At 42.2% G+C, this 16,203-nt stretch overlaps 2 protein-coding genes and 1 pseudogene across 2 annotated transcripts; 2 read left to right on the top strand and 1 right to left on the bottom strand.

The window, feature by feature from the left end:
- Positions 1-10,453: 10,453 nt before the first annotated feature.
- Positions 10,454-12,754, top strand: LOC109406978 (transcription elongation regulator 1-like). Its single transcript, XM_062844476.1, has 2 exons — positions 10,454-12,118; positions 12,175-12,754. The coding sequence occupies exons 1-2, from the start codon at positions 10,585-10,587 to the stop codon at positions 12,600-12,602; spliced, it is 1,962 nt and encodes a 653-aa protein (XP_062700460.1). The 5' UTR covers positions 10,454-10,584; the 3' UTR covers positions 12,603-12,754.
- LOC109406979 (zinc finger protein 773) lies at positions 12,714-14,338 on the bottom strand. The gene is made up of 2 exons (XM_019680001.3): positions 13,025-14,338; positions 12,714-12,941 (listed from the first exon to the last, which is right to left on the bottom strand). The coding sequence occupies exons 1-2, from the start codon at positions 14,158-14,160 to the stop codon at positions 12,800-12,802; spliced, it is 1,278 nt and encodes a 425-aa protein (XP_019535546.3). The 5' UTR covers positions 14,161-14,338; the 3' UTR covers positions 12,714-12,799.
- A 144-nt stretch (positions 14,339-14,482) lies between these two features.
- Positions 14,483-15,920, top strand: LOC109397875 (zinc finger protein 574-like; annotated as a pseudogene).
- Positions 15,921-16,203: the final 283 nt, after the last annotated feature.

Genomic DNA, 16,203 nt, shown 5'->3' with positions numbered 1-16,203 from the left:
AGATTTTTATAGAGATACGTATTTCGAGCAATTGAGCAACTTTGATGAATTTTGAGTAACATTGATGAAAATATTTACTCAGGTTGAAGCTGTCCCGCCCCTTGGTTGAATTTAAACTTGCATAAACCATTTTTACATTAGGCAAAATACTTACCGCTAGTGGCACTTAAGGATCGCTTCAGATAAATTGCCTGATCTTGGTCCCAATTCAACTTGCAATTTTCTACGAAGCAGATATTTTCTTTAAACCGGACGCTAACAAAATTGCGAGTTGGGTCCGCGGCGAGCAAACAAAACAAGTTTTGGCACCTTCACTGCAGCAGAACGACGAAAAGTGTCAGTACACGATTGTTCACGAAAACTAATGCGCAGCACTCTTTGCCAAATGGTTAAGGAGATGTAATATATAGTGAATTGTGATGGTGTTAGTATGTTACTCAATTATAAACATCAACCTCATGACATGGGGTAAATTTATATTGCTACTATTTCTCACGAGTTTTCGTCTCCTTATCATATAACAATGTGTAGACATTATGTCACATTGTTACTCTTTGGTATGACTCCAACAAATAGTAATTTATAGTTCAGAGCTATAGGTTCCACATTGTTCAACGTAAAAGCAACAATATGGGGTAGAATAACCTCAACAGTAAGAAGTGATTTACTGTTTGGAGCACATGGCAAATTGTATTTATCTATGCGGGTACTGCTCACTCCCACAGAAAATTTGAAAACAGCTCGCACAGTAAAAGTCAAATGTGACTTTTACTGTGCGCGCTGTTTTCAAATGTTCTGTGGGATGTGAGCAGGACAGAGGCTCATAGATTCCACACATAGACAACTCTAGATTGAGTTTAAATAAGGGCGAAAGTAACATGAGCGAGTTCTCTTCATCGACTCTCTCTTCTTCAAATTAAATAGTGAAAAAGCTTGTGAAAAAGAGGCAAATATGGTTGCACTTTTTGGTCATAAATCGCTAGGTTGCGATGCAATCTAGCATCTAAGGCTGTGAACCGTTTCGCTTGTTCGTTTAACTTTTAGTTAAAATTTGACACTTCGGAAGTTATTTTGCGTCCGGTTAAAAATTACCCTACTCCCGAGCAGGGTTAGTCTTGACAGTGTTCGATAGTTATTTTTTGTTCGCAATGATTTGGCTGCGTACTGTATTTTGTTCCAAATAACTACTCGTCTGTCAAATTTCAAATGGGCCGTCCTGTAGTTATTTTTTAACCATCCGATGCAAAATAACTACCGAAGTGTCAAATTTTGACTAAAAGTTAAACGAATAAGCGAAATGGTTCACACCCAAGGGGTTGGGCACTCGGCACATTGTGCCCGGCACACATGCCGGCACATCTCGGCACACATGCCGGCACAATCCGGCACACATGGGCACAACATAGAAATCCAACTTTGCGGTATGGAATCAAACTGTCATTATACTTACGATTGCAAAAAATCCCTTCGTACAGATTCTAGGCAAGTGTTCTGGGTGGAATTTTGTCGGTAAACACCGACTAGACCAATAACATTCGCCAAAACTAGACAGGATTATAATTAGCGCAAAAACATTCTAAGAAAATATTCCACTGGGCACATTCGGCACACCTCCGGCACGTTCGGCACACTTCGGCACACACTGAAAAACACCCGGCACAGTTTAGGCACATATTGGCGCACGCTCAAAAATCACGGCACAAATGAAGTGTGCTGAATGACCACCCAACTAACAATCACTCATTTTACAAGCACCTTTACGACGAATTGATTCAGCATGATGCTGAATAACATTTGGATAATTTTCAGGCACAACCTTTGTTCGGGTTTTGTTCACACAAATTTGGAGAAACTGTAAAGCATAGTGTTGTGTACCAACTGAAATGTTTGTTGTTAAATCGTTTTACAAATATATAGTAAAGCTGTTATTCAGCTTCAGCAAAAATGATTAAAAATTAAAAAAAAAAATGCAAAATTTTTCAATTTCCACGAGAGTTTATGATTGGAGCTTAATGCTGTGAACAAATATTGTGAAATAATAACTACACATAAATTTACCTAAATCCAGATTCGAACTCGAGACCCGTCGATTGCCAGCCGCATGCCTTCCTATCTGCGCCGTCCTAGAGATGATGAATTGCAGCGCTCAAATCAAAACATAAACTTCCCGTGGTTTTATAATGATCAGACTCTGACTTCTATACAGCAGTGGTGAATTAGCACAACATTATGGTTAACGACTGAACAACAGAATTATTCAGCTGTTGTTCGGTAAAAAACACGTGTTTTTCATCATGTACTCTGAGTCGAAGTATGATAAAACGAAAGCGCTTATTTGACTTGTGAAAAACACATTATTCAGATACATGTCCTAATTTTTACATGAACTTAACAAGAAGCAGAAAAAAGTCTTGTTAAACTATGTTGTAAAGGAATTACTGCGAGTCGAATAAAAATCTTATTAAACGCTTGAAAAGTGTTTTAAATTATCATTATTAATACCAATACGAAAAGTTGAACATTGGCTACTTTTTCAATTGAAAAAGCATTTGTACAGTAATATGTACAGCATATTTTTAGTTCAGCTATAATTACTATTATAAAGCAACAATTCAGCATGCATGCTTGTTTGCGGCTGGCGATTGTTAGTTGGGCAGCCCCTTGTTCACACCCTAAGTGTAAAAAAGTTCGATTAAATTTGCATCTTGCCACTTTAATTTGCAGTAGAGAGAGTCGATGAAGAGAAATCGCTCATGTTACTTTCGCCTTTATTCAAACTCAATCTAGATTTCTAGATTGAGTTGAAATAAGGGCTAAAGTAACATGATCGATTTCTCTTCATTGACCCTCTCTTCTTCTAATTAAAGTGACAAGATGCGAGAATAGTTCGACAATGAGTTTTCCTAAGGGCCTAACTGACTTGATCGATTTTTCTTCGTCGACTCTCTCTTTCGCTAACAACTACAGTAGACGTTCGATAAGTGCAACATGTTTACGTTTCAGTTACCGAATAAAATTCGCTAACTGCAACGACTGACAGCCGTCAAACAGTTGTCAAATGCTGTTGGACGCAGCCATAATGCACTCAAAAACATCGCAATGCAGGTGTAGTGCATCCGAAAAACATCGCAACTCTGTTGACGTTTTGTTTTTGACAGATAGCGGTGCGATAACTGCAAAATTGTTGCACTTAGCGGACTTGCGGTTAAAAAGCATTGCAGTTAAACCGTTTGCACCGAGCGAACGTCTACTGTACTTGATCAAAACAAACAAAATCATTATTCTTTTTGTTTCTAGAGCAAGATGTAGTCGTCGTCTTCGCATTTCTATCCAAAAACCTTTGGAAAACTTAACACTATCCGTAATAACACAAAGAGAGGATCGATGAAGAGAAATCGAAAATGTCAGTCAGGCCCTAATGAAGAATCAGTGTCGAGTTGCACTTTTTGGTCATTCAACGTTAGGTTGCGATGCAATCTTTTGTTTAAACGTAAAAAAGTTTAATCAAATTTGCATCTTGTCACTCTAATTTGAAGAAAAGAGAGTCGATGAAGAGAAATCGTGTTGCTTCAAGACACTGTGCAAAGAAGAGTAACTCTGAGAAATTCTGAGTAACTCTTTTCACCAATGATCGACGAAATTTGTTGAAAAACACCCCTAAAACTGCAAGAAAGGTGAGATATCGGGCAATATTGTTTTGATTTTGCGATGAATCAGGCAACACCCAAGCAAAAACGGGAGCAATCCGGAGGAATTCTGAGCAACTCTGTGAAGGAAAATGTACTCTCCAGCACAGTGTCTTGCCCCAAGATCACCCCATTTCAACTCAATCTAGATTATTGACGAAAGAGAGAATCGACCAAGAGAAATCGATCAAGTCGATTACTGCCGTGAATCGCATATCAGTCCCATCTTTGCTGGATTTCCTATGCAAATTGGACAGATATACGATTCACGGCAGATTCGGCCCAAATAAAAAATCTCGGAAAAATCTTTGTCGAAATTCGCCCCCAAAACGACGATTCGACCGCTTGGGAGTGTTGTCGTCGTCGTGATGATGCTTCCCGAAAGCAATGTCAAATTCGTTCGGGGTTTCAAAACATTGGAAAGAAATTCATTATTTTTACAGTCAGATTGAACTTTACGAGTAAATGAGTGTGATCCGAAGGTGTAACTGTTTATTTTGAGCATAACAGTATTTTTTACGGCAGTGAAAACTAATTAGAAGTACGATATTTCTGGGTCTGAAAATCGTTCAGGCGAAGTGGATAGCAAATCTAACCTAGAATATCCTACAATTCTAACCTCAACTCCTCACTTGCACAAGCCGGATCTCATTTTTCACGGAAATGGTGGAACAAAATGCAAAACTAATGTACGTGCGACCGAGGGAATTGAAAGTTCTACCATTTCCACTTGAAAAAATTGTCGGATGTGGGTTGTAAGTAGGAAAAATAAAATAATTCACCCAACAGATTATGTCGATAGGTATTGCGGTGACGAGTGTCTTACTCGTTCACCTTTATGTATACAATGCACTCTCGCGCATGCATGCACCTGTGTGGAGTCACAGTAGCCTACCCACTCTGCGCAGCACCACAGCCGATTAGTCAGTCTTATGTACAGACTCGCGCTGGCCAGACGCGGTTACCACAAGTGGCGACGAGGATGAAAAAAAAACGGATTCTGTCGCGTATGAATCGATTTTCGTTCGTTTTTGATTAAATTGAATTACTTTTGTATTCTGTGAAGATATATCGCAATGTTTAGTTGCAATTTTAGTTGTAGTGTAGTGAAGAAACGAAAAACCATGTGATTATCGTTCATACGAGAAGCAAAGATGATATTTTTATTAATGGACAATGTAAATAGATCGTGGAAGAAAAGGGAATGAAGGTTTATTCGTGAAAGTTGAAGAAAGCAGGGAAATAGTGTGAATAGTTTTGATTCTCCAGCAGAGTTTTCGAACAAGTGACGAAAAAGAGAAAGCGACGACGTGACGCCGCGTGTAGCGTGGGCGCAGGAAAAAAATGATGACCTTGAGCCATTGTTCCTCGCGCGCGGCATGCGAGATCATTGTTTTACAGTGCTGGATCGCAAGGTAACAGATCGTGCAACGTGTGTCTGTGTCTGTAGGACGGAGATTCGGAAAATAGAATTACTGCATTATGCGGTGATGTTTAGTGGAAGAGAACAGTGAGTATCGATTGTAGCGTCGGTGTTGCTCCAGATGCACTGGCGCGTCGACGGATGTGTGCGGTTTTTTTTACTGAAAGGTATGTAGGCACTAGGTTGTCCCAAAAATTGCAGATGGTCAAAAAGCTTGGGGGCTCACCCTGCAAATGATAGCTAAGGGTGTTAGAAACAAACTTTTGTACGACGGCAACTTTCAGAAATGACGTTTAGAGGTCGCCCCGGCGAGATTTTTGAAAAATGGCCATTTTTCATAATAAATTTCATACAAATATTTTTTACCGTACAAAAATTGGCAATACCCACTATTTTTATATTTTTTGCAGCTTGATATGGATCCAAACTACTTGGGAAAAATAATTAACGACATGTTTTGCAGGTAACTTTTTGATACTGAATTTTTGAATTTACTAAAATTTGTCATTTTTTGATATACTGTGCCTTTCACCCATCATAAAACGTATCTGAACCTTATGCTAATTTAAAACAATTTCCATAAAAAGATCGGAAATTTTATGAGGAAAAACTTTGCCGAAGACAGCATGGCGTTTTTTCCATCCGTTTTAGAGTTATTCACAATTTGCTATTTGGTGAAATTTGAATTTTTAGGTATTTTCTAAAAATGTCACATAAGAATTTCCCAAAAACACATACAAAGTAAAAAATCACGTATGCTCAACAAATTTTTGTCCTGATTGTGTTATGGAATTATGGTGACATCATTATTTAATTTTATTTTTTGTTATTCAATCCCTTCATATAGAAATTAACTAGCAAAGATTTCTTAAAAAGCTAGCTCTCTTGACAAGCTTCGTACAGCCTACTGATTTTTTGAAGATGTTCTCTACAAAATGTTGAGCCATATTTTCACGGTTATCTTACTTTCCTGTCGATATTTTCAATTATTTTTCTACATGAAGACGTATGAGTCCTGGACCAGTGAAACCAATGTGATATATCCCAAGAAACAATGGCAAAGTGCATAAAGGCGAATACGTTGATCCATGTTAAATTCAAATCGCGATTACGAACATCTTACGTAAGAATACCAATTTTTAGATACTAAGTTCCAATTCTATACATTCTGAAAAGCAGGGCATATCTTTTTTACACCTACTGATTTGAACTATCTTATCAACACCGAAAATAAGATACACCGAGGCAAATTGAAACGGGTGGGATGAGATGAACCAGTAAGTTAACGTAATGTTATCCAAGGTTAGAACAATTTGATTACCATAACACATACACGGCATACAATAAAACAAGGTAGGGTATTATTGGTAAACAACAGTTTTGGACATAAACAAGTGACGTCATTTTTATCGTCCTATATGTTGATCAAAATGATAGGGACTACTAGAACGTTTTATTCATGTCTTTGAACGATTAGAACAACATCATTGAACAATAAAATCAGCATGTTTTGTGGAATGTATCACCTTCTAAATGGTATAGAAAATGTGCCGTGCGTTTGGTTGTGTATTATGCTCGTATAAACCATTGTCAGTACATAACCGTTAAAAATGCCATGGCCTACTGAGGCATCTCAAAATGGTACCTAATGATAAAGTTTCTCGCTAGTAGGCACCTTTCTGTATCAAAGAAAATGGATTTGTCAACGGAAACAAAAATTCAATGAATGATGCCACCATAATTCCTAAACACAATCAAGACAAAAACTTGTTGAGCACACGTGATTTTTTTTTACTTTGTATGTGTTTTTGGGCAGTTCTTATGTGATTTTTTTTAAATACCTAAAAATCCAAATTTAACCAAATAGTAAATCGTGAATAACTCTTAAACGGATAGAAAAAACGCAATGCTGTCTTCGGCAAAGTTTTTCCTCATAAAATTTCCGATCTTTTTATGGAAATTGTTTTAAATTAGCATAAGGTTCAGATACGTTTTATGATGGGTGAAAGGCACAGTATATCAAAAAATGACAAATTTTAGTAAATTCAAAAATTCAGTATCAAAAAGTTACCTGCAAAACATGTCGTTAATTATTTTTCCCAAGTAGTTTGGATCCATATCAAGCTGCAAAAAATATAAAAATTGTGGGTATTCCCAATTTTTGTACGGTAAAAAATATTTGTATGAAATTTATTACGAAAAATGGCCATTTTTCAAAAATCTCGCCGGGGCGACCTCTAAACGCCATTTCTGAAAGTTGCCGTCATACAAAAGTTTGTTTCTAACACCCTTAGCTATCATTTGCAGGGTGAGCCCCCAAGCTTTTTGACCATGTGCAATTTTTGGGACAACCTAGTAGGCACTTTGATATGATTGAATCTGCAGCAATGGGAGGGAAATACGAGTGTTTTGAATGCATATGGAGTTCCGTTGAGATGTTGGTTAATGAAACTGAATTTAAGAATTGTTGAGCTTTATGACGAATGAAATGTCATCTGGAGGTCTCGTATCTAACTTGAAAGAAAGGTGGAATCGGACGAAATCTAATTTTGTGAATGCACATCATTTCTCTAGAAACTTTGAAGAGATCGTGATTAAATTCACTAACGATAAATGAAAACGATGGTGAAGTATTGTGATTGAATTCACTATTGGTATTGTTGAGATTTTTTATTGAATGAGTGCATTCATCAGGAGTACTGCTGTGTTGTTGGGAATGCCAGGCATCTTGTTCAAGTTTTTAGCACCTATTGAATCGTGTTGTTCTCCCTACACTGAAAGGCGGCTTGCAGTAATGACAAGCATAAAAATGTTTTTAAATTTACCATGGCAAAACATGATCATCGACCCACCAACGCTTCTTGTGTGCGTTTTGTTTCTTCTCACATCAACCGGTTCGATAGCCGAATGGTAGCGTGCGAGCCTGGCGATGTCAAGGTTCTTGGTTCGAATCCGGTTGCCAACAGAAACTTTTTTTAATTGAAAAACGAGTCCATGGTAAAATTGAAAACACAATTCTGTTGAATTGAAACGAAATTCAGTCTGCACAAATTTAGTGGCGTTGTGTATTTAAATTGACCCTCAGAATAGTAATTTTCACCGCAAGCCGCCGTTCAGTGTACAGTTCAAAGACATCGACATTGCCATAACCTTTTCAGTATATGTATTCTCAGGTAACTAGTCGCTTGTTTATGGAAAATACCTAACAATTGTTGTGCGTAGCACATGTCATGTAGAATGAGTTTCTTAAGAATCGGAGTTCCTTTAACAATCCATTTAATAATATGCATACTTTCCACTGATGTTACGTTGTTAAATCAAAGAAGGAATAATAATAATTATTATTATTATTTCAAAATCACACATTCGATAGACAATTATTATTACATCCACAAAAAAAAAACATGTCGAGACTTTTAGACAATCGTAACCAGTCTTAAAAAAATGCAAAGTTGTATGGCCAATTTTGAACTACATTCAACAGATGCCCCAGAAACCTATAATTTAGTTGAAGTGCACAGCGATTGTACATGCAGTTTATTCAAAGCTGCTAGCCTCATGAGGAGGTTCATTGCATCAACGAATTTCAGAAGACCTCGCCAAATAATTGCAATATTTCTGCAGATTTTCCTCACGTTTCGGATCTAGTCCATATGTCATGTACTCAAATATTTTGATGGAGCTTATCCTTAGTAAATTGTGCAGGATTTAGTTGGCTTGTGTTTGGATTCACTGAACACATATGGAAAGTATTTGTGATTGAATTCACTTGGAAACGACACGATACGAGAGATACGTGATTAAATTCACTAATAAGATAATAAGAGGGACGTGAGTATGCCAATGGTAACACGCATTGAGGCGATGTGATTAAATTCACTGAGAACAGGAGGATGCTGTGATTGAATTCACTGGAAATCCACGGTTAGGCAATAGTCAAGTGATTTAATTCACTAACAATATGGTCAAAATTGGCTAATGGTGTCACTAAGAGAGCTCATCGGACAAACTGAGATAAAATTCACTGAAGGAGAAGGAGAAAGAAAATGTATTAAATAACAGTAGAAAAGAGATGTTTGAGTTCACTGAGAATACATAGAGGGAACACACACAATCAATGAGGCTGGCGAGAGGCTGTGAGATCCTGCCGAGAGAGCCTTGGTTCGAATCCTAGCCCTGTAGATGATCTTTTCAAATTGTTTTTTTTTTCGCTCTTCCGAGTCATGCAATATTTCTTGATGTCTGTTCTAGGGGCAGGACAGATCTAACGAGAGCAAATCTGTGCTCGAGGTGTTATTCAGAATTCCTCACAGTTCCTCAGATTTTCTCCCGTTTATGCCAAAGTGTGATCTGGCACCAATGTCAAACTGCAAAGTGTTGCGTGTGCTGAATGAAAATTGCAGTTTTGGGGATGTCTTTCGACCAACTTCGTCGATCATTGATAAAAAGAGTAACTCAGAAATCCTCAGAGTTGCTCTCGTTTTCACAGTGTCTTGCCCCTAGTGTCTGTTACATGAGTGTAAAAGGAAAAGCGGATCAATCGGAGCAGATGACCAATAGTTGATGGATACCGGGAAAGCTCAGGGATCACTTGGCAAATAGACAGGCTCTGTCCCAATGGGTGTCCCAGCGTCAGAGGAAGAAACATGGATGTTTGTAATTGAACTGGCTGGTATCAGGAAAAAGACAGAATTGTTTTTCATATCATGTCTTATATTGGATTTGCGGTTGTGCTTTCGAGCTAGAGGGTGTTATGCAGATGATCATTCCATCAAGCAGGCCTGCTGAAATTTGAAAGTGTTAATTTTGCAATAGCATCACGATTGTCTGTAGGATGGTGGCTGCATTGAATTGGTGGCATTAAGAGGGTTTAATACTCAACGGTTTCAAGGATTAGGCGAACTTTAGAAAACCCTAAGCCAAGGTATATATTCTAATTATAGAAAGGGAGATGTGGTGACGAGTGTCTTACTCGTTCACCTTTATGTATACAATGCACTCTCGCGCATGCATGCACCTGTGTGGAGTCACAGTAGCCTACCCACTCTGCGCAGCACCACAGCCGATTAGTCAGTCTTATGTACAGACTCGCGCTGGCCAGACGCGGTTACCACAGGTATGTAAAAAAAGGTAAACATTATCAGTTCGGTAGTTGCGCTACCGAAACAAAGATGGGTAACAGTATGTTTTGTTTTGCCCTTGAAAGGCAATATTTGTATCCATCTGACGTAGTTCCACTAGCGACTACTTCGTGATAAAGTGGCGCTACAATTCCGTTGAAGCTGGTTGCGCACTTTAATTTATCGTGCCCTACTTTATCGATCGTTTTAACCCGTTTCTGCTTCCTTTCGTTAATTCATGCAAATGTTTGGACAACAAAAGGAGACAAAGAGAAAACCAAAACATCAGTGATATCACGCGCGCGCGCTCGACGAAATCCTCCGCAGAATTTCCGTGAATTTTCATGACCAAGGAATGTCCTCCGAGGTCGCGGGTTCCGCCAAGAAGGAGCAGACGCCGAACGTCGTTAACGCCGACAACGGTGGCGATGGCGACGGTGACGCCAAAGAAGACGATGTGCTTCCGAAGCACTGGACCAAGGTCCGATCGAAGAAACATCCGGATCGGTTCTACTACTTCAACGTGGCGACCAAGGAAAGCTTGTGGGAACACCCGGGTCGGAGCAAGGCACTGGAGAAGGAAAAGGACATCATACGGAACGTGGTTGGGAAGGTGCAGGCGAAGGGAAAGCAGGAAAAGGTTGTGCAGCTGAAGAATGATACTCAATTCAAGGTGAAGAAGAATTTGGCCAAGGAGAGGCTGGATAAGTTGCAGAAGCAGTTGGAGCTGGAGAGGAAGGCTGAGAATGAGAAGAGGGCGAAGGCTAAGGGAGAGGCGAAAACTCCGGAAAGTCCACGGAAGAAAGCGGCTGGGAAAGCTTCGGCGAAAGGGGGAGAAGGAAGTTCACCTTCGAAGTTGAAGCGGAAGCGTGTCGGGTCAGATGAGTTGCCTAGTAAGGAATCGAAGCCGGTGGAAGTTAGTTCCAAGAGTAAGGCGATTGCAAAGAAGACATCTGTGAGTGTTGTGACTAAAAGACTGAATAAGGATGTGAAGCAGGAAGTCGCAAAGCCTCCGGTAGCTAGTGAGCTTCTGAAGCTGGTCAAGGATGTAGGGACGCCTCCGAAGACTAGTTCCGAACTGAAGTCCTTTAAGATACCCAAGAAAGCCAAGCAGGCACCTGTTAGTTCTTCAATTTTTATGGATATTCAAAAATTGAATGAATCGCAGCCAAGTAGCTTGCCATCTCCTAAGACTGATCTACCTCAACCTGAATCGGTTTCAAAGGAAGCCGTTCTCGATTCAACACCGAAAACTTCGTACGCTCAACAGTTTCTTCAAGCAATTGAGCGAAGATCATCGCCAACTTTATTGCCACAAACGCCGATTCAAAGAGATCCAAAGGGAGCACAAGAGATTGTAACCGTTCCGCAACCGAACAGGCTACTCCAGAGCTTACAGCGGACGCAAATCTGCCCGTCCCCTCAAATATCACCGCTAGTAACTCCCACCATCACATCCACTCCGAAACTCCAGGCCCTCATCCGGCAAGAGCAAGACACCCCGCGATCCGTGAAATCCCCCGCCAACGATCGTCTATCCGGAATCCGCGAGCAACTTGCCCAGGAGGTAGCTCAGCAAACCACCCTGCTCAACGAGGACGCCGAAATGACCGACCTGAGCGCGGCAGCCGACGACCATGATGACCAGGAAGAAGCCATGGACTGGGAAGACATTCCGGAGGAGGAGGCCCTGCGGGAAGTGGTCGCCGTCCGGCAGCTGCTCCCCATTGGGTTCACCTCGGTGGTGCTGGACACCGCGATACCGGAATATGGCACGCACCTGTTTGATGCGATCCATTTCCGGCGGTTCGTGTTCCTGGTGATGGACACCAACGTGTTCCTGTCGCACCTGAAAGGGGTGGAGCGACTGCTGGAGAAGGGATTTCCACGTGAGTATTCCACTATGCCTTCGGAGGAGTTATTTTCAATTTCTATACTCTTTCAGACCTCGGCCAACCGATTTTGGTCATTCCGTACATCGTGCTCCAGGAACTGGATCGAATCAAGCACCGGGAAAAGGGCAAACCGCTGTCGCAGGCCGCCAGTCAGTCGATCCGCTTCCTGAACGAGCACTTGAAGCGGCGTGATCCCCGGGTAAAAGGCCAGTCAACGGTTGAGGCGGCGGTCCACCTGGTTCCGGTGGAGAACCCCGACGACCACATCGTCAACTGTTGCTTCCAGGTACGGCAGATCATCGCCGGTCGGGCCGGAACGGACCTGATGCTGCTGTCGAACGACGTCAACCTGCGGAATAAGGCCCTGGTCAATGGGGTGCCGGCCTTTGGCTACGGAGAACTGATGGCGGAAGCCGACCGGATCCGGTTTGCGGCGGATGACGACGGTGGTGGGGCGACGGATGGCGGAGGTAGGTGACATTCCTTAAGCGGGGTAGTCGAAAGAGGGACGTTGAACGCTTCCCGTAAACTAGTTATATGACGCAAGCTGTGACTTTCTAGATCTTAAGACAATCCAAATCCAGTTGAATTATATTTTTGGAGTTCTGTTTATTGTTGAACATCGATGAAGAGTTGCCGTTCATATTATTGATGCTTCGAAATCCAAGTCTTTTCTCACGTTAATCCCAACTGTTCGCTGTGGTACTTTCGTCTGTGAATCACTAGGTTGTTGTAGGCGGCAAATCCTCGGCCGCAAAACTCGCACTTGTGCGGCAGCTCTCCCGTGTGGGTCGCCATGTGGTCCTTGATGTAGATCCTGCGAAAAATAACGAAAGAAGGGTAGTTGTAGCGGAATTTTTAGGAAAATTTCTTGCTAAACTCTTTGAAACCAACACTAACTTGTAGTAATACTTCTCGCAAATTTTGCACTGCGTCTTCAGCGGATGAACGGACTTGTTGGAGTGCTGTGCCCACATGTGCGATCGCATATTCTTGGATTTGACCATTCGGTGGCACAGTTCGCACTTGATTTGCTTCTCCTGCTCCGCCGTCGAAATGTGCTGACCTTTGCTGGTGCAGTGCTTGCGTTTGGCCCTTAACGAATGGAACGTAGCATCGCAGCCCTCCAAGTCGCAGCTGTAAGGTCGCACGCCCAAATGCATGTTCTTGTGATGTTCTGCGTTGTTGTTTAGCACCAGGGAACCACAAATGTCACACATGAAGCGAGCGGTGGAATCTTTTTTCACCCGTGGAGAAACTGGCTTGGTCTTTTCGTCGTCGGAACTGGCGTCGATCGAATCTTGGTGACGCGTTTGTTGATCAACCTGCTTCCCGAACTCCTCGCTCATTTCCGGATCGCTGTCGCTGAGCTCGCCTTTCCCAACCTTCGGAGCATCTCCGCTATCTAGCACCACTTCCTTCTGTGTCGTTCGGAATTTCTTTCCAGCGTTCCCGCCAACCCAGGAGCAGTTGAACAACCCATCCATCTCGGCTCGGTTCCGTTTCAAAGCCCGGTGGCAGGCCTCTATCGTGGTCTTGTTCTCCTCGCTCATCCAACTGCCCGGATGCATCATCAGCAGTTTGATCGCGTGCAGTGTGTTGGCCTTGTTGCATGCCGCCCGGAAGTCGTAGATCATGTCCACCACCAGCAGACAGTTGATGCAAACCGTTCTGAGCTTGTCCTCGGCGGTAATCTTGACCCCGACGGCGTCCATGATCTTCCGACGGAAGTCCGACCCGGGGGTGGTTGTCTCGCGTACGTCCTCCCGCGCAAGGACCCTCAGGCACAACCGACACTGGCGCATGTCGGACTTCCGGATGCACATCTTGGTTTTCACAGGCTTGAGATGGGGCTTCTTGGCAGTGGTAAGAGCTGATGGCCCTGCGTCATGCTCGATCACATCCGGTGGTTCCTCCACTTTTATGTCCGGTTCTACGGGGAATGAATACGTCGAATCCTCCTCGTCTTCAATTTTTATTGCCGCTTCTATGGGAAGTGGATCTTGCTCGGTTTTGATGAACACTTGAAAGGCCATTTCGATGGGATTTCTGTACCCGATAAACTTTGATAGTATGCTTAAAGTTAGTCCTTGATCTGATTTATGGTTTTGCAGGTAAGTTCCTGTATTATTTGAACAACAAATGTAAATGTAAACTTCGCTTATTTGGAAAACTCAACAAAAACTTGCGTTTATTCACAGCAATTCACATAAACAAACTGAATCTGAAATTTACGTTTGTAGACCCTTCGACGCATATTGTGACAGCGATGTCGGTCTATTAATGTTCAATCATTGATGATTGTGATTTGTATTACTGGCATCACTGTTCATTCATCAATTTGGCTGCGTGCTTCGATGTGTTTGCAAACAAATTCTTATCATTTCAGATTGTTCAGATGCAACAAACGAAGAAAAGTCGGTTTTTAAATTTTCATTAAAAATAAAAGTGCTTTAATTTCCATGTAAAACAACAATTTCCGCAACATGAATCCACCGCGTAATCCCTCACCATCCACCCAATCAAGTCTGAAATCCTCGAAGGTAAAGCTACGTCTTAAAAAGGCCGACATCCGCCAGTGTCGGCTGTGCATGCGGGTGCTTCCCAAGGCAGAAACCATAGACATGGCCATCGACTCCCGATCGGATCAACGCCGCAAGATTCTGGACGCCGTTGGAGTTCAAATCACACTAAATTGCAAACTCAAATCCGTGTGCGTCAACTGCTGGGTCATAGTAGACATTGTCTACAACTTCCGGGCCACTTGCCAGCAGGCGGACACCCTGCATGGAACACGTCTGCTAATGATGCACCCCGGCCTATGGCTGAGCAAGGAGAACAAAATGATGTTGATCAACTGCCACAAGCTGGTCGAGAAGAACCGAGCCGAAATGGCCGGACTATTCAAATGTTCCACCTTGGACAAGGGAGAGGAAGTAAAGCTGAACGTGGAGCAGGAGCCACTCCCTATAGAGACAGTCATTTTAGGAGAAATTAAGAAAGAAGAGCCACCAGAGGAACAGTCTTCGCCGACAGAGCCTCTGCTGCTACGGACCAAACAAGTAGTGACAGCGATCCGGAGCAGACCGAGCCCGAGCAGTGTGCACAGAAGCTAAACGAGCTCCTTGAGTATCAACCGTCTTCCAAAAAATCATACAATACCAAGGACCACATGTGTGAGCTTTGCGGTAAAATGATGAGGAATGTGTACGCCGAATGGCACCACAATAGAGTCCATCTGCGCACCAATCCCTACGAATGTTCGGAGCAGGGTTGCAACCGAAAGTTCCCTTCCCTGCTTTATGTGAAGACTCACGTTAGGAAGGATCATTTGAACAAAGCGGCGAAAAACGAATATTTTGACTGCCCAACTTGCTCGAAAAAGATCAAAGGAAAATTCGCTTTCAGAGGCCATCTGAAGACTCACGAGGCGCATGAAATGCACCCCGAGAAGCAAGCTTGCACTGTTTGTGGCAAGTATTTCTATAAGTAAGTATCTGGAAGATAAATGAAGTAACACAAATTTTCAGAAAGCTATTCCTATGCACGCCTGCTGCTTACCGATTTATTAAACCACGATCATCCTCATCCATTCCAGAAGATACATGAAGGATCACATGTTCGTCCACACGGGACAGCTACCCTACCGATGTGAGTTTTGCGACCGGAAGTATGCGGCGTGGACCAATTGGTGGCAACACCGGAAGAAGCATCATGCTGACCAATTGCAACGGGTGAAGGATTCAGGAGGAAAGTCATGAGGGTAAATAACATGGTAAATAAACTGTTGAATTTTAAGAGTGTTGGAGTGTTCAACAAAACCATGAATGACTATGGATGACAGGCATAAAAAAACAGTAGCTCCGTAGCAGCGAGTTCCACCTATAGACACTATAGATTCCATAGACTCGCGGAGGCGAAGACAACTGTAGCCAAACGAACTGTCAGTTCGTGTATAGCCAAACGAGCATGACGTCACGATTTCAATAATGACAATGGATTGCGTGACGTCATATTCGCTCGGTACACTCTAAATTCACGGAAAAACGCACTAAAATCGTATTGCTCAACCATGTCTC

Source organism: Aedes albopictus, chromosome 1, assembly GCF_035046485.1.
Source record: "Aedes albopictus strain Foshan chromosome 1, AalbF5, whole genome shotgun sequence".
Lineage (NCBI taxonomy): Eukaryota > Metazoa > Arthropoda > Insecta > Diptera > Culicidae > Aedes > Aedes albopictus.
Note: the sequence above shows the minus strand (reverse complement) of the source record. Positions and strands in the feature narration are given on the sequence as shown.